The following is a 24,185-nucleotide window of genomic DNA, read 5'->3' as shown; positions in this document are numbered from 1 at the left end:
GCTTCATTGGATGCTACCTTTTGTACATGCACTGAGTGGTTTGCATCTAAGTTCTCCTAGACCTGGAGAGACCTCTCATCTAGTAACAAGAAAACAATTGGAAATTGTTCCAGTATCACATATTGGAAGTATCACAGAGTAAATATCACATCTCTGAGTTGTTCTATAGATGTAAAATATGATCGACTTCAGATCTAGGCTTGCTCTACTCATACAGAGCTATAGAAGAGGGTGTTCTTACCAATGAAGAGATAGATACTCGTTTGATGGTGAATTTATTTAGGTTAAGCAAAGAAGAACATATTAAAATATGCAAAGAACACAGTTAATCACTATTAACAATATTGTAAAGTGGATCTGTGATGCACAATTATTCAAGGATTTCTGCCACATGAATGACTTATTACCTGAAATAAGTACTGCCTATATGTTACCACCTAGATTTAGCAATGATGCAAATTTAGTCACTGAATTCATGTTTTAATGACCTTTTTTATTAAATTATATTTGTGATGATCTTTCTATTGATACAACTGAAGAAATAAAATTGGCTGATTTTAGTGGTGTCGTCAAATTCCTTCACAAGCAAGTAACTACGTTTGAAATCTGCTTATGGCAGCCAGAGGGTGTGGATGCTGTCATGTGTTATGTGCAGTAAGATGATCCATGGGAAATGTGATGGGCTTATTGACTTACACTGATGACTCCTGAGCCTGGGATGGGAACATCAACCAGGGTACTGGAGCAATACCACAGCGGGTAGGGCATTTGTCTTGCAAGCGGCCCACCCAGATTCCATTCCCAGCATCCCATATGGTCCCCTGAGCAACGCCAGGGGTAATTTTTGAGTGCAGACCAGGAGTAACTCCTGTTCATTGCCGGGTATGACTCAAAAAGAAAAAAAAAGAAGGAAAAAAGGAAACATCAATCAACCAAAGTTTATTGATCCTTCTACCTTTTTATATATGTATTAAACATTTTCATAATAAGTAGTAGATTGAAATCATAAAATAAATTCCCTTTTTTTTTTGGTTTTTGGATCACACCTAGTGATGTACAGGGGTTATTCCTGGCTCTGCAACCAGGAATTACTCCTGGTGGTGCTTGAGGGACCATATGGGATGCTGGAAATTTAACATGGTCAGCTGCATGCAACGCAAAACGCTCTACCAACTGTACTATCACTCCAGCCCAAGAAAAGAAATTATTTTTGTGGGCTCAACAGGACCCAGGAGTAGAGATCCTCTGCCTGCTTCCCCCAGTCTCCGGTGACCCAGGGGTCACACCCATAAGCCACCTTCTGCTGGCACCAGATAATCTCCTCATCAGCTACCCTTCAGAACTCACGGCTGCTTCTCCTGGAAGGGAGCATAAAATGAAGTTCCCATAACCATGTCACTGGACTCAGAGTTAGGCTGTTTTCACTTGGGGCGCCCCAGAGGGGAGCGGATGAGAGTCCTCCCTGCCCAAGGGACCCAGTCATGGCAGCCGACCTCCACTACCAAGCCACCACCATGCTCCAGGCCACTTTCCACATGCTCAGGCCAAGCTTACATATGAGTGAACATATTCCTGAACACATCATAAGACACTTCCTACCAATTTTCCATAATTACCACACCATATTTGATGGGATTCAGACAGTAGGCAACAAATCATAGAGGGAAATATATATAAATATATATATATACATATATATATATCTTGGAGAGCCCGGTAAGCTACTGAGAGTATCCTGCTAACATGACAGAGCCTGGCAAGCTACCCGTGGCATATTTGATATGCCAAAAACAGTAACAATAATGGGTCTCATTCCCCTGACTCTGAAAGAGGCTCCAATACGGCAGCTTTGGGAAAGACGAGTAAGGAGAGGCTGCTAAAATCTCAGTGCTGGGACAAGTGGAGACATTACTGGCTCTGCTCAAGTAAATCGATGAACAATGGTATGACAGTGATACAGTGATACAGAATATAGAGGTAAAGATTCATATTTCATTCAGTGAACTCTGTTATTAATTTTTTAGCAGACAAATTTTAATATATTTTTCATATTTTATTTATAATGCTTGATTTCAAGAATGCATGATTTAGGGAAGTGGAGAGATTATAGAGGGATTAAAGCACTTTCTTTACACATGGCTAACTCAGTTCTATTTCTGATCCCAGGATGTGGATGTGATACAGGATGTGTCCCACTCTCTCACCCAAGAAAGCAAACTTGGGAATTAGACTGCTGGTGCTCACATTAAGATTATTTTCCACCATTTTCAGGTTGTGTGACCATGGATAAGGCATTTAACCTTTCTAGCGCTAGCTCCCTTACCTACCAAATGTGATAAAATAATTTTCAGGATTAACTTTTAAAGCTTTTTTGGGGGGTGGGGGAAATGAGGATGCCCAACTTGGTGGCACACAGGGTCAAACCCTGGCAGGTACTGGGGATTAAGCATAATAAACACGTAGATCTTTGAAAATCCTCATATTAAGTTTGCCCCCAAAACTTAGCAACTGATGTTCTGCTGCTGATTTGAAACCTGATAACTGCACAGTTGATTAACATGTAGTTTTCTTGGAGTAGCGATTATACTGTATATATTATTACTGTAGTTATTATTACTGCATTCTTACAATGATGTGAGCTAGAGCTGTGTTTCTTTTCCCAACTGTGCTCCCTTTATGACCTTGTTTCTTTCCTGTATCTTTATCTGTCCTACCGGTTGGACCCCTAAACTCAAGCTTGGCCCTCATTTAAGTGATTTTCACCTATAGTCCCCTTGGAATATCCAGTTGAGAAGTGTGAACTGAAAGAAATAAAAATGTTGTTAATTTTATCATAAGAAGACAATGCAAATTTCCAGGACAAGGGAAACAAAAGTAAAAAATGAACAAAAATAGGACATCAAAAAATTATCTGCATCAAAAACAACTAAAATATATATCCTACAAAGCGATGAAAATATTTCAATTTAGGCATTCGCAATGAGGTTAATATTTTACTGGGCACCACATATAATCCCCCAAGTGCGGTCAGAAGTTACTCCCTAAGCACAGAGACAAGAATAGTTCCTGAGCACCACTGGATGTAGTATCCCAAAGGAACCCTAAGAGAAACAAAAAGGTTAATAATTAAAATATCACAAGGAACCCATAAACTCGACAAAAACTTCAAAAATAAAAAGCCTGATTAAAAAATGGGCAGAAGTTATAAATAGTAACTTTGCCAAAGAAACCAACAATAGATGGCAAGTAGGTACATGAAAAAACATTATTAAATGGAAATGTAAATTAAGCAATAAGGTAATGGGGCTGGAGAGATCATGCAGAAGGTAGGGTGTTTGCCTTGCATGTTGCTGACCCTGGTTTGATCCCCAGCATCCCACATGAATGCAGAGCCAGGAGTAATCTGTGAGTTGAACTGGGTGTGGTCCCCAAACAAAACAAAACAACCCCTAAAGTAATGAGATATTATGTCACATCTGTGAGAATGGAATCTATCTAGAAGATAAAAAGTAAGTGTTAAAGATATGTAGTGAAGGGACACTTACATCATTGCTGAGAACGGTGAGTGTCAGAGAAATCACAATTCTAATCATATTCTAATCATTCTAAGTGCGGTATCAGAGAAAGCAATATGAATATTCTTTAAAAATTTTAAATTATGAACCAGAGTGATGGTATAATAGATAGAATGCTTGACTTGCCTGTGTCCTACCTGGGTTCAATCTCCGGTATCCCCTGAATCCCTCTAGGAGTGATCCTTGAGCACAGGGCGAGGAGTAATCCCTGAGCACTGTCCCAAAACCAAAAAATAACTTAAATTTTTTTATCTTCTAGTTATTATAATTTTTGATGTTTATATTTAAAAGTACCAAAAATATTAATCTGAAGGGTTATATGCATTTTCTGTTTATTGCAATATTCTTTACAATAACCAAGAACTAGAAACAACCTTAGTGTTCACCAACTGATAGATGAGTAAAGAGGTAGTATGTATCCACAATGAAATATTATCTGGCTAAAAATAGATGAAATATTACCAATTTTGATAATGTGGATAAACATGGAATGTTTTATATCACGAACAACAGGGCTGAAGCGATAGCACAGCAGTAGGGCGTTCGCCTTACAAGCGGCCAACATGACCGACCCGAGTTCGATTCCTCCGCCCCTCTCGGAGAGCCTGGCAAGCTACCGAGAGTATTCGATATGCCAGACACAGTAACAACAAAGTTTCCAATGGAGACGTTACTGGGCCCGCTCGAGCAAATCGACGATCAACGGAAGGGCCTTTACCTTTACCTTTATCTATATCCCGAACAATAATTTACACAGAAAAAGCCAACCATTATGATTTTATTCATTTGTGGCAAATAAAGAGAACAAACAAATGAACTAAATAAAGCAAAAATATACATTTGAACTAGAAAAGCAATTAGTGGTTGTGAGAGGAAAGGGGGGAAAAAGGGTGGATACATTTGGACAAAAGGGGATAATTGTATGGTGAAAGAATACACACCAAAAACATTATTATAATGCAAGTTTATTTTAATTTTTAAAAGCCAAAAGAAAGCACATTAAATAAACAAAGCTGTCATAGGATAAAGTAATTTATAATGTTTACATATTTTAAAACAACATTGGATTATGTGTTTTCAAATATACATTGTATAATCTTAGTAATAATAAATATAATTCAGAGGCTACAGAGACAGCACAGTAGGCAGGGCACTTGCCTTACATGAGGTTGAACTGGGTTCAATCCCTGGCACTGTATATGGTCCTTCAAGCACTGCCAGGGATAATTCCTGAGAGCAGAGCCAGGAGTAACCTCTGAGCATTGCTGAGTATGGCCTAAAAACCAATAAAAAAATAAATACAATCCAAAAATTATTGAATGTAAAATAATAATGCAGAAAGGAAAATTGGAATACAGCTGCTTCACGATTTGACAAATCTCTAAAAAGCATTATTGATTTGTATAAAAGACAGCACTTTTAGGGTGTTTGATTTTGTGTAGCCTATATTTTCCTTTCCAAATTAAATTTCTAAAATTTTGTCTCTGTGATCTAGATCGGAAACTTTGTGCAAGCAAAAGTTTTAGTAATTTTGTCTTACCTATAAACCTATGCACAACTCACACACACATAATATAGGCTTTTCATTTTGAAGTCTTGTGGTAGTGAATAACAAGCACTATAGCACTGTCCTCCTGTTGTTCATCAATTTACTTGAGCAGGCACCAGTAACGTCCTACAACAAATTGTGAGACTTGTTGTTACTGTTTTTGGCATATCCAATACATTACGGGTAGCTTGCCAGGCTTTGCTTGTGTGGGCGAGATACTCTCGGTAGCTTGCCAGGCTCTCCGAGAGGGGCGGAGGAATCGAACCTGGGTCAGCCGCGTGCAAGGCAAACACCTTACCCACTGTGTTATCACAACAGAAAATTATATATGTTACAATAAATAGTTCTCCATAATTTGTGACATATTTATTACCTTCTCTATGCTACTGATATTAGTATTTACATATTCTGCTAAATGGTAACTAAATACTCTTTATTCCTAACATACTTTTGTAATTTTCAGTTACACACATGGAAGAACATGGGGAGAGTATAAATTTATGACAGACAAAGAATTTCATTTCAACAGGTCACATCTGAGCTATGCAAGATAAACCCCTGTATTGTCTATGAGCGTGAGGGTGCTTCACCTGTGACTCTGACTCTTAGCCACCAGAGCCCAGAAAGAAAGGTCTGTCTCAGCTTAGGATTGCCCAGTATCAAGGCACACGAGTGTCCCGAGGGGTAAACACTTCCAGTGAGCTGGCACAACAATGTGTTCTGATTTTTCTCTAGCATGTCAGAGTTGCAAAATGACACTAAAAGGGACAGAAAGAAAGCTGCATAGAGCACAAGAAAGGTGATGACACTCTTCATGGCCTTGATGTGTGCCTTGGTGTTGGCATCTTGGCTGTCTTTTCCACTGTGCAGAACTCTCCTGAGATGTCTCCACAGGGAAAAGATCAGCAGGAGAAAAATAGTCAGGGTCACGGAGAAGGGTCCGAGAGTGAACATGGTGTTAGTGAATATAATACGTTTGTAAAATTGTGGAAAGTTGCTCATTCGGGAACTGTGAGTCATGTTCCTTTGAGAATCATGGAACCAGCCATCAATATGCGTGTCCACCAAGGCCATATTAACGATCAAGAAGATCAAGGTCACCAGCATAACCACGTAAACTACCTTTGTCACTCTCCACTTTAGGTAGAGAAAGATGGAGTTGGGAAAACTGGCTATCTTGAGAAAATAATAGATGCTGAGACTTGTCACAAGCCAGATGCTGAAATGATTGGTAACTGTCCAGGCATAAACTATCATCTTTAATGTTTCTCCAGTCACATACAGAGTTGAAGCAAAGACGATTGCATGTGAATTCACTAATAATTCTGAGAGCATAGCCATTCTGGAGATGGCCAGAGCTGCAAGCACCTGGTCTACTGGAGACATCTTTCTTCTCTTGATCCAGTCCATGCAGTTAACCAGCACTATGAAACCATTTGCTAGAATTCCTACAAAAGATACTGCACTTAGAATGATTAGAATTGTGATTTCTATGACACTGACCATGGTCTGTCGGAGAATGTCCCAAAGTTTAAAATAAAAGATGATTTCTTCATTCATTCATATAAAATATGCCCAAGATGTGATTCTTCATAAATCCAGCAATAATATTCTCTTTCTAAAAAATTGTCAAGAGGGACCAGGCCTTGCACGTGGTTGATCAGAGTTTCATCCCTGGAATTGTCAAGATTTGCTAGCATCATGATTTGCTAGTGAAGGGATTTACAGTTTTCTTCCTGAAAACCTTTCTATTTCCTCAGATAATTCAATGAACCATACTGAATACTGTTTGTCTGACTATAGGATGGACTTTGATACATGATAGTAAAAGAAATGCTGGATTCTCATTTGCTAACATGCAAATAAGGATCTATTTCCTTCCATTGTCTTGCCTTTTATTTTCTATTCTCAAATTCTTAAGTATTACTATGTGAGTTGAGGGCACATAAAAATTTTAACTTATGAAACAGGGAAAATGTTCTTTTAAACACCCCATGTTGACTTTATAGGAGCCTATCTATGCAAAGTCCAAAGCTATTCCCACAAAATACCAGTGTTTTATGATAATCTCCTGAACATCATTATTTATTGAATACTGGAAATGAGAATAATACTTAATATTATTCTTATACATGCACATGGATTCACACATATGTATCTGCACAAATTTACTTAAATACAAATTCCTTTCTCTTTCTACTCCAAAAATTTAGGGGTTTTTTTGTATCTCCATATACAACTATTATTATATTAGTCTCATGCTTTATTCTGTGAGAATTGCTAGGGCACTGTTTTTAAAATTCTTTCAATTTTATGTTACATAGTATGAAATGTAAACATTCAATAAACTTCGGGGATATTCTTTAATGACTCAATGGGGAAAAAGAAAGAACAGAACCAGCAAAGTAAATTTATCAATCACCATAAAGAAAAATAGAAAAGGACCAAGAGTATGGGTAGGGTGTTTGCCTTGCATACTGCTGGGCCAGGTTCCATCCCTGGCATCCCATATGCCCTCCCCCTCCACCAGCCCCAAGAACTTCCAGAAGTTATTCAGAGCCAGGAGTAACCCCTGAGCATCAAAGGGTGTGACCCAAATAGAAAAAAAGTGGAAAACAGAAAGCCAGGTATTTTTGTTTGTTTGGGGTTTTTATCATTGCTATTGTTCCCAGTGATGCTCAGGGGATACTTGCTGATCAGATACTTGCTGATCAAAGGTCAATTCTGGTGGTACTTGGGGTATCATGTGGTACCATGAAAGGATCTGGGGCTCCCACATGCTGTGCTCTGATGACTGAATTCTTTCTCTAGTCCAAAGCTGTGCGTCTTGATTTCAAAGGAAAATGGAAGACATGTTGAGTCTACTTTGAAAATGCTGAGGCAATGCTCAATAAAGAAAATGAATTTAAACCTAAAATACTTTGAAAAGGATCACAAATGTCCCCACACTTAGAGAAGAAGCATAGTTAGAATGTAAGAAAACATTCCTAAGAACAGAAGCATAAACATACCATCTAGGCAGAGGTGGAAAGGTCTTCTAGCTTGATTGTTCCCAGGTAACAAAGATGAGGTTGCAAAATTTGAAAAGCAATGCAAATCAGTTGAATTGAGGATTGTGTAGAGTGGGTGCTGAATAAAAAATCCCTTGGGTTCATCGAAAAGGCAGCAGAACTCACACCCCAGCAAAGACTCTCTCACCTAATAAACTCTTCCTAACATTTCCATCACTGCATATTTTGGATTGCAAATATTTTTTATTTTTGGTTAAGCAAAAGCTCAAAAGCTCTTATGGAAACCAATCCTCTCCAAACAGTAAGAAGTAACATGACATTTGATGTTACATAACAGAGATGTTTTCCTGTAATTTTTCCTTTGAGACTGCTTCTTGGCTATGCTTCTCCACATAATATAAAGTGAGAACTGAGAAATCCAAGCAATTGCTAGGTTTTGTGATCAAGGCAAGAGATTATAGGAGACTTTCTCCACTTCACATTTCTTGCTTCCTTATCAAAGAAAAAAGTCAGATCAAAATGGATGAAACACCTCAACATCAGACCAGAATCCATAAGGTACATTGAAGACAGGATCAGCAAAACTCTCCACGATATTAAGGCTAAGGTATCTTCAAAGTCGACATGCCACTGACCAAGTGGAAACAGAGATAAACAAATGGGACTATATTAAACTAAGAAGCTTCTGCACCGCGAACGATACAGTGACAAAATACAAAGACAGTCTACAGAATGGGAAAGGATATTCACCCAGTACCCATTTGATAAGGGGTTGGTATCAAGGATATACAAAGCACTTATGGAACTCCACAAGAAGACAACATCCAATCCCATTAAAAATTGGGTGATGAAATGAACAGAAACTTCATCAAAGAGGAAATCCGAATGGCTAAAAGGCACATGAGAAAATACTCTACATCACTAATCATCAGGGAGATGCAGATCAAAACAACAATGAGATATCGTCTCACATCACAGAGACTGGCCAATATCTAAAAGAACAAAAGCAACTGGTGTTGGCACAGATGTGGGGAGAAAGGGACTCTTTTTCACTGCTGGTGGGAATGCCAACTGGTTCAGCCGTTTTGGAAAACAGTATGGACAATTCTCAAAAAAACTAGAAATTGAGCTCCCAATGACCCAGCAATACCACTCCAGGGAATATATCCCGGAGAGGCAAAAAAGTATAGTCGAAATGACATCTGCACTTCTATGTTCATTGCTGCACTGTTCACAATAGCCAGAATCTGGAAAAAACCCGAGTGTCTGAGAAGAGATGACTGGTTAAAGAAATTTTGGTACATCTACACAATGGAATACTATGCAGCTGTTAGAAAATATGAAGCCATGAAATTTGGAAACAAGTTGTTCTATGTGGAAAGTATCATGCTAAGTGAAATGAACCAGAAAGAGAGAGAGACAGATATAGAAAGACTGCACTCATCTGGGGAATATAAAGTAACAGAATGGGAGACGATTGCCCAAGAATAGTTGAGATAAGTACCAGGAGGTCTGCTCCAAGGCTTGGAAGCTGGCAGCACATGCTGGCGGAAAAGGCATCTCAGATAGAGAAGGGAACACCAAGTAAAGAGTTTTTGGAGGACTTGCTGGGGATGCGAGATGTGTGCTGAAAATAGACTATAGACTGAACACGATGGCCACTCAATGCCTCTATTGCAAACCACAACACCCTAAAGGAAAGAGAGAGAAAAAGGGAATGCCCTGACATAGAGGTGGGGAGGGGGTGGGGGTGTAGGAGAGAGTGGGAGGGCTACTTGTAAGACTACAACTGTACCTCATGCTGTTTCACTAATAAAATTAAAAAAGAGAGAGAGATAATAGGAGAAAATGGAAATATTTGACATTAGATCTCGATCTTATAAAATGTCTTTCTTAAATAGAAAATGAGAAGAAATGACCGTGTATGGAAACATAACATTTTTAGCATATTCTTTTGGAGTGGTGGAAGGAGGTTTGGATGATTACACTGGTGGTATTCATGGACTATTGATAATTCTCTTCTCAGGAGCAATCCATGCTACTATTCAGGGGAACTTTTTGTGTTGCCAGAAATTGAAACCAGGCACTAAAATATTGGTGGTCTAGATTTAAATCTAGACAATCCCATGCAAAATATAAAGAAAAATAGCAAAAACTCCTGATATAAGTTCTCAGTCTTTAAATGTACATGACTGTACATCAAATATTTTTCAATTCTAAGAAAAAACTTGGAAAGTGTATGTAAAACACACATTACTTTATAATTCTGAGGAGTTATTGCATTATACTATATTATTAAATGATATAAAATATGTAAGGGTATATTATTTATAATTTTACATATATTCACATGTAATATATACTTTCATATGATAAGTTTATGAAAAACTTTCCTAAACAAACATCTGGAAATCTCAATAACATTAATTATGGGAAAGCCCATAGGATATATAAAATGTCACAGGTCCCGTTAATTTGTTCACAAAACAGTCACAAAAGAGAATTTTCTTGATCTAGTGTCTTGATGGTTTCTAGTCCTTTAGCCAGGTTTTCGCCTTCCATAAAACTGAAATAAAGGCCTGTTTTAGTTTCATGTTTCCCCAAACAAGCACAAATGAGTGGCTTGAAGAACACACGATGCCCCAAATCTGTGAAAGTATGAGAATCCGTTTGTTCTGCAGCTTATTGGAATTCCAAGCTATGATGATTAGAGATAGAGAGTGAGTGGCAAAGACCAAGACGAAGGAAACCAATGTTTGCATCGCTCTTATATGGACTTTGGTGCTAGGATCTTGGGATACTTTGAACTGTCTCTTCTTGAGATGTTTCCGCAGGGAAAAGATTAACAGCACAAGAGATGTCAGGGAGATGGTGAAAGGGATGAGATTCTGTAGTGTGAAGATAGTCATGTTGGAAAGCCGTATAGCATCCTTCCATTTGTCCTCCCAAGTCGTGTTTTCTTTCCATTCATCTATCCATATATATTCATCAGTGGTTGCCACTGCAAGGTTCAAAACCAAAATTACCAAAGTTCCCGAAAGTATCGTGACCAGTATACATTTGACTCTCCACTTCAGGTAAAGAAATAGGAAACCAGAGAAGTTGGCTATCTTCAACAAATAAAACACGCTGAGGCTTGCAGTTAGCCAGGAGCTAAAATGGTTGCTTAAAGACCAAACAATACAAAAAATAATTCTTATTTTTAAAGTATAGATTGCTGGATTAAACATATTTGCATGCAAATTTATCAATATTACCCAGAGCAAAGCTATTCTGGAGACTGCCAGAGCTGTGAGCATTCGATCCACTAAGGTGATCCTTTGTCTCTTGACCCAGTCCATGCAATTCACCAGCACTATGAAACCACTGACAAGATTTCCAACAACAAATTGTATGGTTACTAAGATGAAAAAAATGCTCGCCGTCATGTCTGGGTGGGGAAAAAGTAAGAACTCACTAGTTTGTGATTCTTGGTATTCAGACCTTCAGTTCCATGAGCAGCTGGTCTCTGAATGTGTATGAAATTCTTGTTCTTTTAAATTCTGTATTAAATGACACACTGAGACCCACCAGGATATACTGATGGAATGACTTCCTATTTCGAAGAGCGTTGTCATTCCACAGACAGCTCAAACTTTTCATATACATTTTCATATACTTTTCATAAATGTCCTTGCTGTAAGCTAGGATATTTCATAACTGATGTGGATATGAAATCTGAATTCTCATTTGCTAGCATGGAAATGAAGGCGTGTTTTACATTTTTTACACTTTTGCCTACTGTCACGTTTCATAATTTGTATTTATCAACTTTGTCATTTAGTAAAATTTTAAAATCTCAAAGTAGGGGCTAGTACAATGAGTACGGAAATTTCCTTATATGAGGCCCGCCATGGTTCAATCTCCAGCCATTGATTAAGGGTCCCCGGAGGCCTCCCAGCAGTGATCCTTGAGCACAGAGCCAGGAGTAAGCCTTGAGCACTACTGGGTCTGGCTCCCAAACCAAAAAATAAAAATCTCAATGTTTCCACCATAGAGCAAGTGTCTGAACTCTAGGATGAAGTTTGATCACAGAAAGATCATCACTACTATGGATCATCACTATTACGGACTCTTGATTTTCAGACTGGAAACCACACTAGAAGCTCTTATAGCTCTCAGCGTTGCATATTTTGTAACTTCAGAGTCCCCATAATTGCTTAAGTAAAATCCTTTCACTAAAACTCTTTCTATATCCATTTTTATCTATCTTCTATTGTCTCCTATTCTCATTTTCTTGAAAACCCTAAGACATTATAATACAGGAATATATTCTGAAATTTGGTCATGACTTTCAGAAACACTGTACAAAAGATTCATGATTAGAAACAACGTTTGGATTATTATGAATAAGGAAGGCAGCAACTGTCAAGAATACCATGAGTTTTTCATGCAAGTTGTATTAGTTTCCTATTGCGACTCTAACAAATTACCACATGTTCAGTGGCACCAACAACATAATATTATAATCATATGGTTCTGAAGGTGATAAGTAAGATGGGACCCACTGGAATAAAATTAAGATGTCAATATTAATTCTGACAAGCATCTAATTCTTGTAATTTCTTTTTAATGTGGGAGTACTGCTATTTATTCAGCCATTGATTAAGCTGATTGAGCATGCACTCCACATTACTTAAAAAAAAATTTTTTGTTGGCTTTTTGGGTCATGCCCGGCAATGCACAGGGGTTACTCCTGGCTCATGCACTCAGGGATTACTCCTGGAGGTGCTCGGGGGACCATATGGAATGCTGGGAATCGAACCTGGCTCAGCCGCGTGCAAGGCAAACGCCCTACCCACTGTGCTATCACTCCAGCCCTTAAATATTTTTTTAATTGGATATCTGTGAGATAGACAATTACAAAGCTGTTCATAATTGGATTTCAGTCATACAATGATCCAGCATCCATCCCTCCACCAGTGTACATTTCCCACCACCAACGCCCCTCATTTCCCCACTACCATCCCCCAACCTCCCACCCCCCACTCCCAGCGTCCTTCTATGGGAGGCACTTTCCTTCTTGATCTCCTTCTCATTTTCCTTTTGTACATTATGGTTTGCAATATAGGTGCTAAGAGGTCATGGTGTTTGTTCAGGGCATTCGGTATTTTTATCAGGATGATAAAGCTGGAGTAGTGTTTCAATTGGGTGGCAGCTTTGGGGTGTGGATGTGACTGCCAAGGCTTTGGGAAATACAGGGAGTTGGGGTAAAGTAGCCCATCCTGACCCTGAGAAAGTCTGGAAATTTCAGTCACAAAACCTACATACCCATATTTTCAGCAGATTATATCTTGGTGAGGTCTGTCCTGACACGGTGGTGTCAGACTGGGGGTATGGGGGCGATTTTGAATTGTGGAGACAAACAGATACTGGGTTCTCTGCTTGGGTGGACACCAGGCTAACCCACCCCCCTCTGATTTATCCCAGTCTGTTCAATCATGTGCGGGTTCAAGATTAACGGTGAATTTTGCACTCCTTTGAGATTTATTTATAGTCTCTGAAGCAAGGCCTGTAGTAGAGCTTATATGGTGGTGCTGGAGTAGGTTCATGGGTGTGAATGCCAGTGCTTACAGGAGTATTGGGAAGCAGGGAGAGGTAGCCCATCCCAACTTAGAGAAAGCCTGAAGATTCTAGTCTCATACCAGAATTCTCAGCAGATTGTATCATATTGACGTCCATCCTGAGATGGAGTTAGGCCAGGAGTATGATAGCGATTCTGGATTGTGAAAGCAAATGGCTGCCGGGGCCTCTGATTGGGTGGGCCACCATACCCCTTCGTTTTACCTGTTCTGTTCAGCCATACGTGGGTCTGAGATTAACTGCTGCTTTTGATCTCTTTCATGATTTATCTATGGGTCTCTGAAATAAGGCCAATAAATGAGATTGCATAGCTGAGCTGGAGGTGCTTTGTGGGCATGGATCCCACATACCTAACTTTTGGTCCTTTAATTTCCTGGTAAACTTGATACCAAGTTGTTGTGGTCTGGCTAAATGTAAGTGGTAATTTTGGGGTGTCATGAAGCCGATAAGGCACCATCAAGCTGCTGATTCATTCACCCCGCAGGTATAGGTTGACCTGCTGGCAGCACCATGCACCCAGTCCTTGTAATTTCTGTTTCAGTTCAAACTCAGACTGTTTGTACTCTGAGTATGAACCGGTGTACTCAGATTATGCATTCTACAAATTGAATACAGACAAAAAGTATGAAGATTTCTTTGTTCTGTCTGCAATCAGAGCTTACTCATAGCTTTGCGCTTAGGGGTGACAGGGCTTGGGGGACCAAATGGGTTCCCTAGGATTGAATCAAGGTTGGCCTTATGAAAGGCAAGCATCTTACCCTTGATACTATTTCTCCAGCCCTATAATTTTATTTTTCTGGAAGGGACTACACCCAGCAATGCTCAGTGGTAACTCCTGACTCTGCATTCAAGAACTTGGGGAACTATAAGGAATGCCAGGGATTGAACCTACTTCAGCTTTGTGCAAAGCATTCACTCTACCCACTGTAGTCTTATAGCTTTGTCCCACTGCCCCATAAATTCTTAAAAATATAAACTATCATATGATTCAGCATGAAGGAACTAGCAGAGGAACCCAGGTGTGCGGAACCTGGGGTTAAAATCTCCAAACCTGCCTTGATCAGGACTGGGCCTCCTCCATCCAGGTTCCCCATATTCCAGTAGCTAGACAGTTACACTCACCAACACCCCCTTCACTGTGTAATCCCATCAATGGCCAAGATCCAGAGACTATAAAATCAAGCTCCTGGAAGTATGACCTTTTATTGTCTAGTTCTCGCTCTTGAAGATCCGACAGGCTACCGAGAGTATCCTGCCCACACAGCAGAGTCTGGCAAGCTCCCCATGGCATATTCGATATGCCAAAACCCAGAAACAATGATGGGTCTCATTCCCCTCACCCTGAAAGAGCCTCCAATGTGGCACTTGCTAAAATCTCAGGTCTAGGACGAATGGAGATGTTACTGGTGCTGCTCTAGGAAATCGATGAGCAATGGGATGACAGTGACACTGACAGTGATGTCCCCTTCCAAAATCCCATTAGTGGCTACTATGTGCCAAATGCTCTATCAATTACCTATCACTTAACCTCATAAAGTTGATATTATCAAGGTCAAATTCTGTTGTCTTGAAGAAAACGTATTCAACTAACAAGTAGGAGTTTGAATTCCAAAAAAAGACTAATTATAAAACCATTATTCTTGCTTGTCATGAAATCATCCATTTAATCATGATTAAATGAATATATAGTATACTCTTTCTCAGTATATATTGTGAACGAATATAGCAAATACTCTAGCAAATACTGGAGACAATACATAAAGAGACAGTACTCCTAACCCTCACTCTTAGGAAGTTTACATTCTAACTAAAAAATAAATCCTCCTAACACAAGGCTGCAATTTCTTAACCCATATGTCACCCAAAATGACAGTTAAACTAAATAAATAAACAAAGACATTTATTTGTTATCTTAACATGAAGAAATGCATTTTCATTTACATGTCTTACTATTTCACTTTGCCTTTCATGCAGCCGACCCAGATCCAATTCCTCTGCCCCTCTTGGAGAGCCTGGCAAGCTACTGTGAGTATTCCACCCACATGGCAAAGCCTGGAAAGATACCTGTGACGTATTTGATATGCCAAAAACAGTAACAACAAGTCTCACAATGGAGATGTTACTAGTGCCCGCTCGAGCAAATCGATGAACAACGAGAGGACAGTGCTACATGTAAACATAATTTCAGGAGATGTTTATGTGCCCACTTTGATTGTGGCATTATTAGTATTATCCAACTTGTAAAAGTGGGCAAGTCCGTGGGCAAGTCCATTGGCTGGAGTGATAGCACAGTGGGTAGGGTGTTTGCCTTGCACGCAGATGACCCGGGTTTGAATCCCAGCATCCCATATGGTCCCCCGAGCACCACCAGGAGTAATTGCTGAGTGCAGAGCCAGGAGTAAACCTTGAGCATTGCTGGGTGTGACCCAAAAAGAAAAAAAAGTGGGCAAGTCCTTTTATGAATAAGTATAGAAAGTAAAATGTTCAGTCTTGCAAAAAAAAGGAAATCCTCTCAATTTTGAAAGCATAACTTGATAACACTGAGCTAAGTCAGAGGCAGATAATATCAGTTATATATGGAATCTAAAATAAAAGCCAAATCTGTAGAAACAAAGTGAAGAAAGTGGTTTCCAGGACTTGGGATATGGAACGGAAGACACACAGCTGAAAGGTAACATACTTGATTATAAGACGAAGAAGGCCTGGAATCCAATGAAGAGCTAATGACTATAGATAATCACGATCACGACCATCCTGTTATTCGTCGATTGCCTCGAGCAGGCCCCAGTAACGTCTCCTTCGTCCTAGCCCTGAGATTTTTTAAAAAGTGCCATAGTCCAGGCTCTTTCAGGGTTAGGAGAATGAGACCCATCATTGTTACTGGTATTTGGCATATTGGGTATGCCACGGGGAGTTTGCCAGACTCTGCCATGTGGGCAGGTTACATTCGGTAACCTTCCAGTTTGTCCAAAGAAGAAATGAGAAAATAAGATGTCGTGTGGCCGCAAATGCGGCCGTGAGCTTCCGGGAGCTAGGTTTTATAGTCTCTGAGTCTTGGCCGTTGATAGGATTACACGGCGCCAGGGGGCCAGTTGGTGGGTGTGACCCCTGCATACTGGAAGATGGAGGATCTGGGTGGAGGATGCTCAGCCCCGATCTGAGCAGGCTTGAAGATCTCAGTCCTGGGACCCCCATGCCTTTGTTCCTCTGCCGGTACCTTCATACATGTGGAGAGTGGTCTCAGCATGGTGGTGGCTGATTCTGGAGGTCTTCGGCTGCTGGAGCCCTGGTCAGGGCGGGGAGGGAAACTCAACTCGCTCCCTCCAAGGGGCCCTGGCAAGGATAGCCAGGCGCAGGGGCAGGAGACTATAGATAATATTATCACATAATTGATTTTTAAAGAAGGCACTGAACTAAAAATAATAGTATACTTGAGTGAAACTTTTGGAGATGCTCAAATAGGAATGAACATATTTTGAACATGGAAGGATTCTGAATAATTTAACCATAATTATAAACTGGATTATCTTGTTTTCCTGAAATTTTTTAATGTTCATCATAGCTGGTTCTCTTGGCAAATCATGTATAGTTTCCTTTAATCCGACCAGGGCAACTGCATTGCCTCTAAGCTATCAGCTCAATTATATCAAATTCTTTGGTGAATGGGAAATGAATAGACTACCAGGGAAGAAGCTGCTCTACCAAGTTTGGTCTTCTGTAATCACTAGAAAAACTACTTACTTGTGACAAGACAGTTACATTGTCCTAATTTACATTGAAATCAACCAAATTGTTATCAATGATTTTTAAATGGCTTAAACAACTATTCATTTAGCAAAATCTACATTTTTTCCCCATATGTCCATTAATAGGATTTCCCCTTCGTACTTGGTCTCATGTAGGGTTAAATTCTGTGGTTATCTTGACTAAGTTTTAGTAATTTCTTTTTTATTAAATATCTTTATTTGTTAAATATGAGAAATCTCAATTCATTTTATCTTGCTTTGTTTATAATCATGACAGTGCACTAGCACTATCCTCCTGTTTTTCATAGATTTGCTTGAGCGGGCCCAGTAACATCTCCATTGTGAGACTTGTTGTTACTGTGTTTGGCATATTGAATATGTCACGGGAAACTTGCCAGGCTTTGCCATGCGGGTGAGATACACTCGGTAGCTTGCCAGGCTCTCCGAGAGGGGTGGAGGAATCAAACCCGGCTCGGCTGGGCTGGTGGCATGCAAGGCAAATGCCCTATCACTGTGCTATCACTCCAGCCCAGTTTTAGTAATTTCTTAAATCAGCAGTTTGAAAGATGGTTTTTAGCTTAAACAATATCTCAGCAATTTGCACTTTCTCACTTCAATAACCAGGACTCCTGCAATGTATGTTAGGTTAACTTAATATAACTCAAATAATACTAATATCTCTTGTCTCCTATTTGTATTTTTATCTTCTTGTATCCTTATATTTCAAATTTACTGATTAGCTTACAATTCAATAATTTTCTTTTTCTTTGCATTAGTTATTGTATTAGTTATTTAAATATCTTATTATTGTTTTCCAACGACTGTAGATGAGCAAAAGATTGTTTCTAAAGTTAAAATAAACATTTTAGCTTTAGAAACAATCTTTTGCTCATCTACAGTCGTTGGAAAACAATAATAAGATATTTAAATACCAGAATCTTGAAAAAAGCTTTTTTATTTTTGTAATGTTAACTAAAAGTAATAAATGTCTTCTCAAAACTTTAATAATAGAAGAGAGAAAATCAAAGTATAATCCTTCTCACTGAATTAAATGAATATGTAATGCTGTGGTGTATGTAACATTTTCTTGGTGGCAGTTTGTCTATTGCTGAATCATCACCAATGTCTCATCATGGCAAAAGTCATGGAGTAAAACTTCATCTAAAAATGCCACTCATCAACATCAACCATAATTTATCAATATAAATGGCATTAAAGATTAATTATATTATATAGTTAGCATTATGGTATCTTGATATTATAATATCAAGTTTATATTAATCACAGGGGCACTATTCTAGTCTGCCTATTTTTCAATAGTCTTGTTATATTTATTATACTTACAATATTATAAATAAGGTTCTGTGCCTAAACAGTGATTTTGAAATTATCTACACGTAATCATGCAAATAATACATTAAAATAAATAATTCTCAGTTTCTAAATAAAGTAGGTTGCCTTGAACTTTGCTACTTAGTAAAGTAAGTTAAACCATTTTCTTTAAGGTGTGGCCTAGACATTTAGCAATGTATGTTTGTAAATATTCCAAAAATAAATTATTTAATGAGATTGAAGAAGATGATGACAATGATAAAGAAGGTAGGTGAGTGGAAGAATTCTGTTGATGGACATAACTTCTTCTGGTTCTCAAAATGCAGAGCTTGCATAGAAAAAAAACACTAATTACCTCACCATCACCTTATAATAAGCATCAGGAAACGTTATCAAACAATTTTATCAAATACTTTATGAAGAATAGTTTAAAATCAACATTATTTGGGGGGATCATATCCAGCAATGCTCAGGGGTTACTCCTGGCTCTGCTCTCAGGAGTCACTCCTGGTGGTGCGCGGGGGACCATGTGGGATGCCAGAAATCAAACCCAGGTCGGCCGCGTACAAGGCAAACACCCTTCCCACTGTGCTATCCCTTTGGCTCCCCAAAAATCAACATATTTTTAATTATTTACTCACTATTTTCCCCTTTGCTTCATTGTATTTTGCTTTTATTACACTTTCACATTTACATAAGCACAACCTTTACATAATAATTCAACACAATGTAATCTGTATTTCACATTTCCATAGAGTCATTTGCAAGCAAAATTTTCTCACCTGCTTATTTGTATTACTAGCCACTATGATTAAATGGTTATTTTATTACAGAAGTCTTGTAGCACCACATACACATATAATTATACAAACATTATACTATGTTTGTATAATTTCTACTATGTGTAATTAATTACACATATAATTATACAAACATTATACTATGTTTGTAGAATTTCTACTATGCTTTAACTATTTTGTCTTTATTTGTCTGTGTTCGCTTTTTCTTTAAAGAACCTGTGAAATTTTGTAGCCAAAATTATTTAACTGACTTAGAATAGTCTACTATGTCAATATGCCGCCATTTATTTATTTGATCACCCAGGGGCATTCATATGATTTTTCAACTTCAGTTATAAAAGAACATGAGTCTAGTGCACAAATTTAGATATTCGCACAACTGTTGAGTTAAAAAATGAGTACAATAAAGAGTTTTAGAATAAGCTTCCTCATCTAATTTGCATAAAGCCATACTATTGGGCTAATTATTACTGTTATCCTATAGCATATGACAAGTATCATTTTCAAAATTATTAACGTCTAAATAAATTTGTTCTTTAAGTATGTTAAGTATGTCTATGTTAAGTAATATTATGACCCTGAAAGATCCTCCATATGTTGGGAAGGATGAGTAAGAAGAGGCTGCTAAAATCTCAAGGCTGGGAGGAATGGACACATTACTGGTGCCCGCTCGAGTAAATCGATGAACAACAGGATGACAGTGATACAGTGATACAGTGATGCAGTGATGCTTAAGTTATACTTAGCGTTTTATAAATGTTTCCTATTCCTGGATTTTCTTGCTTTCCTTATTTTTTTTTCAGTTTATTGGCCAAACTCAGTAGTCTTTCAAGGCTGCTTCTGGCTTTATGTTTAGGGAATCACACCGTGCTAGGAACTGCACTCAAACCACCTGATGCAAAGCATGCACTCCTGCCCTTTGAGCTATAACCCAGCCAATTTATCTATCTCTGTCTTTTTTTAAGTTAGTGCTGAAGATTGAACCCACATCTCATACATACAAAATACCTTCTTTTACCATTAAACTATATTCCTACCTGAACTTTTCTTATTCCAATTTTCAATTTATCTTTAGTTTTAAAAAGTCAGTAATTTTATTTTTTTCATGTTCCATTGTACATTATTTATACATGTATTAATATAGCATCATGTAGTTTCATAACTATTCCTCATGTCTCTTTTATCTCCAGCAAGTGTTATTTTAGAAGAGATCTTTCCAAGACAAATATTATGTCTTATTACTTGAAGAAAATATGATGAGCTAAAGATATATTGAAATAAAACTTGAATGATGTTCAAAACACACAAAGGAACCTAATAAATAAATCATGGAATGGAAAATGACCTACAGTATCTTCACATAAAATATTTGTCCAAATTCTATGAAGCTTAAAGTTTTGCCTAACACTATGAATTTAAGATGTCACAGTTAATTCAAGTCAATCTGTCTTAGCTTCCTGTTTCCAAAATTTATCATAAACTGATATCCTGATGGAAATTATCAGAATAAATGCCATGATACAAAGTTGAAAATACCATGATATATATAATTTATTGATATTTCTGACCTTAGGAAAAATATCTTTCTATTAGCATGGATGTAAATAACTGATGAAGAGGAGAATTGAGGTTGCCACTATTTTCACAGCTTCATTACTGACTTTAGTGCTGAAGTCCATTCAACCATGAAAAATTTGGTGTGTGTCTCACACCAAAAGGCAGAAATAGGAGAGATAAAGAAGTCGGGACAAGAAAAAAGGAACATTATAGACCAAAATAAAAAGAATACAGTTTTCAAGATAAACCTTTACTTCAATATAAATGTAAATTCATATCTTGGGGGGTATACCAACCAAGTGTGACAAGGTATGACAACTGAGGTGTAATAATCAAGTCTGAGTTAGCTTTTGTGCATGGTGGGAGAGAGTGATCCAGTTCCATTCTTTTGTGCATAACTATGCAGTTTTCTGAGTATTATTTACTAAAGAAACTTTTCTTCTTTGGTTTTATGTTCATGGTTTCTTTGTGATTATTTAATTTTCCATATGAGCCCGGCAAGCTACCGAGAGTATTCGATATGCCAGACACAGTAACAACAAAGTCTCCAATGGAGATGTTACTGGGCCCGCTCGAGCATGAAGATTTAATTTGTGATTTTCAATTCTTTGCTATCAATCTAAGTACCTAGTTTTATTCCAATACCATCCTGGTTTAATTTCCATATCTTTTTAGTACAGTCCAATCAGAGACTATGAGAATTTGATGCCTTCCTTATTCTTATTTCATTTAAAGAAAAATTTTTGGCTATCAAATATGTCTTTTGTAGTTCCAAACAAATTGCAGTTCCATTTGTTCGATTTCTTTGTATATTGTCATTAGAATTTTAATAGGGATTTCATTAAATCTATATAAGAATTTTTCATTTATTTTGAATTTATTTAAGATAAGAAGAACTGAGTCTTCTTAACTGAAGGCTAAAATTAAGTTTTATGTAAACAAGATGAAATAAAACTAAATAACTAGATGAAATAAAACTAAATAACTTGACAGCAAATCTCAATTCAAGAAAATATACTTGAGTCAAAAATAGGAAGAAACTACTTTCTGAACTGTACACTTAGATGCATTGAAAATAGGACATTATCATTTTTTTCTTTCTTCTTCATCCCTATTGAGAATGTGGGGATTTTTTTTTACAGGAATTTTGCATACTTGCATTTTTTAAATTTATTTTTTATTTATTTATTTTTGCTTTTTGGGTCACACCTGGCAATGGACAGGGGTTACTTCTGGCTCTGCACTCAGGAGTTACTCCTGGCGGTGCTCAGGGGACCATATGGGATGCTGGGAATCGAACCCGGGTTGGCCACATGCAAGGCAAATGCCCTATCTGCTGTGCTATCTCTCCAGCCACATACTTGCATTTTTAAAGCTTTACTTATACACCGTGGGCTTTTGATGTTTCAACAACAACCCTTCTACCAGAGTACTCTTTTCTCTACCATTGTCTGCATTTTTCCAACAATGCCTAAACCTGCTTTTTTAGCAGGCACACAATATCTTGTTTTATATTACTTTTATAACCAAATGGACAAAGGAATTATCAAAAATATTTCAGTAAAAGAAAAGATGTGGAAAGTGTTGTATCTCATCATGGGGTTAAGTCTTTGAGGATTTACTCAGCTGTTTGTTGCTAGTTGAGTCTTCCATGTAATTGTTTTTGTTTGCAGAGTTTACTTGACTTTTACAGTACTGTCTCATCTAATTTAGTGTGCTCCTCCTGGGATGCCAGTACTGTGGAATTTGGAATGTTGCACAATTCACTTTAGGTCTAGGAAACTAGGGTGAGTTTGCAGAGATTCTTTGCGAATTTTTGAAGTCAGGCCATAGCAGTGTGTGGCAGCAGTGGCTGTGGGTGCAGCTGCCGGGTCTTTGGCAGGCTATACTTAGCCCCCTTCCCAAAGGTGCCCCAGAGTTTTCATTGGGAGGGACCAGTGTGTCCATGAATTTCAGCTGCTTGGCTTGCACCTCCTTAGAGATTTAAGTCATGAATCTGAAAAGAGGGCCAGCGGGTGAGTTGACATGGTGGAAGTATGGGAGATGGGCTTCACCTACTTGTATTAAATGTAATATTCTTTGGTATTTTTTGCTCTCCATATATACAAATTTTACTATAAATGATTTAGTCATTTTACATTATTGCTTTGTGCTTTTTTTCCTAACAATAGTTCCAATTGCTCTCTACTAACCATAAAGTAACAATTCATGATAAAGTAATGTATCTATCAAACATACATTCTATTTATATGGCTTAAAATTGAGTATTATTATTATTATTACTAGAGGTTCAAAAAGTAATTTAAAGATACTCTACTACCTACATATGGTATTAATTAAAAGGCAACACGGCAATACTATCTTAGATAAATTGTCCTTATAAATGCATATTACATCATAAATGCTCCAAGAAAATAGCGTAGGATATAAATAAAAATATATACATATTATATACATAATATATACGGTCCTATGTCATTTTTTACAATATTATTAAGATTGTGTTGCTTACTTAGAAAACATGGCTCATAAAATATCCTTACCATTTTTTCTTTTTAAATTTTTTTTATCAGTATACATACATAAGTTGTGATAAGCTTAAGATGTTTCTAGTTAAACCTTTACAAATAATTCTACTATACACCCATATGCTAGAAAAAAAGTAAAGTAAAGTAAAGGCCCTCCCGTTGATCATCGATTTGCTCGAGCAGGCCCAGTAACGTCTCCATTGGAGACTTTGTTGTTACTGTGTTCGGCATATCGAATACGTCACGGGGAGCTTGCCAGGCTCTGCCGTGAGGGCGAGATACTCTCGGTAGCTTGCCGGGCTCTCCGAGAGGGGTGAAGGAATCGAACTCGGGTCGGCCATGTTGGCTGCGTGCAAGGCAAACGCCCTACCGCTGTGCTATCGCTCCAGCCTAGAAAAAAAACAACAGTATAAAATGCTGCAGACACCACCAGATTTTTTTTCTACTAAAGATACATGATGTCTC

At 38.0% G+C, this 24,185-nt stretch overlaps 1 protein-coding gene across 1 annotated transcript; it reads right to left on the bottom strand.

Annotated features, from left to right (window-relative positions):
- Nucleotides 1-5,691: 5,691 nt before the first annotated feature.
- TAS2R14 (taste 2 receptor member 14) lies at nucleotides 5,692-6,630 on the bottom strand. The gene has a single exon (XM_056115140.1). The coding sequence runs from the start codon at nucleotides 6,628-6,630 to the stop codon at nucleotides 5,692-5,694; it is 939 nt and encodes a 312-aa protein (XP_055971115.1).
- Between the last annotated feature and the right edge of the window lie 17,555 nt (nucleotides 6,631-24,185).

The sequence above is a fragment of the Sorex fumeus genome, unplaced genomic scaffold, assembly GCF_029834395.1.
Source record: "Sorex fumeus unplaced genomic scaffold, SorFum_2.1 ptg000003l, whole genome shotgun sequence".
Lineage (NCBI taxonomy): Eukaryota > Metazoa > Chordata > Mammalia > Eulipotyphla > Soricidae > Sorex > Sorex fumeus.
This window is presented reverse-complemented; position numbering and strand designations above follow the sequence as displayed.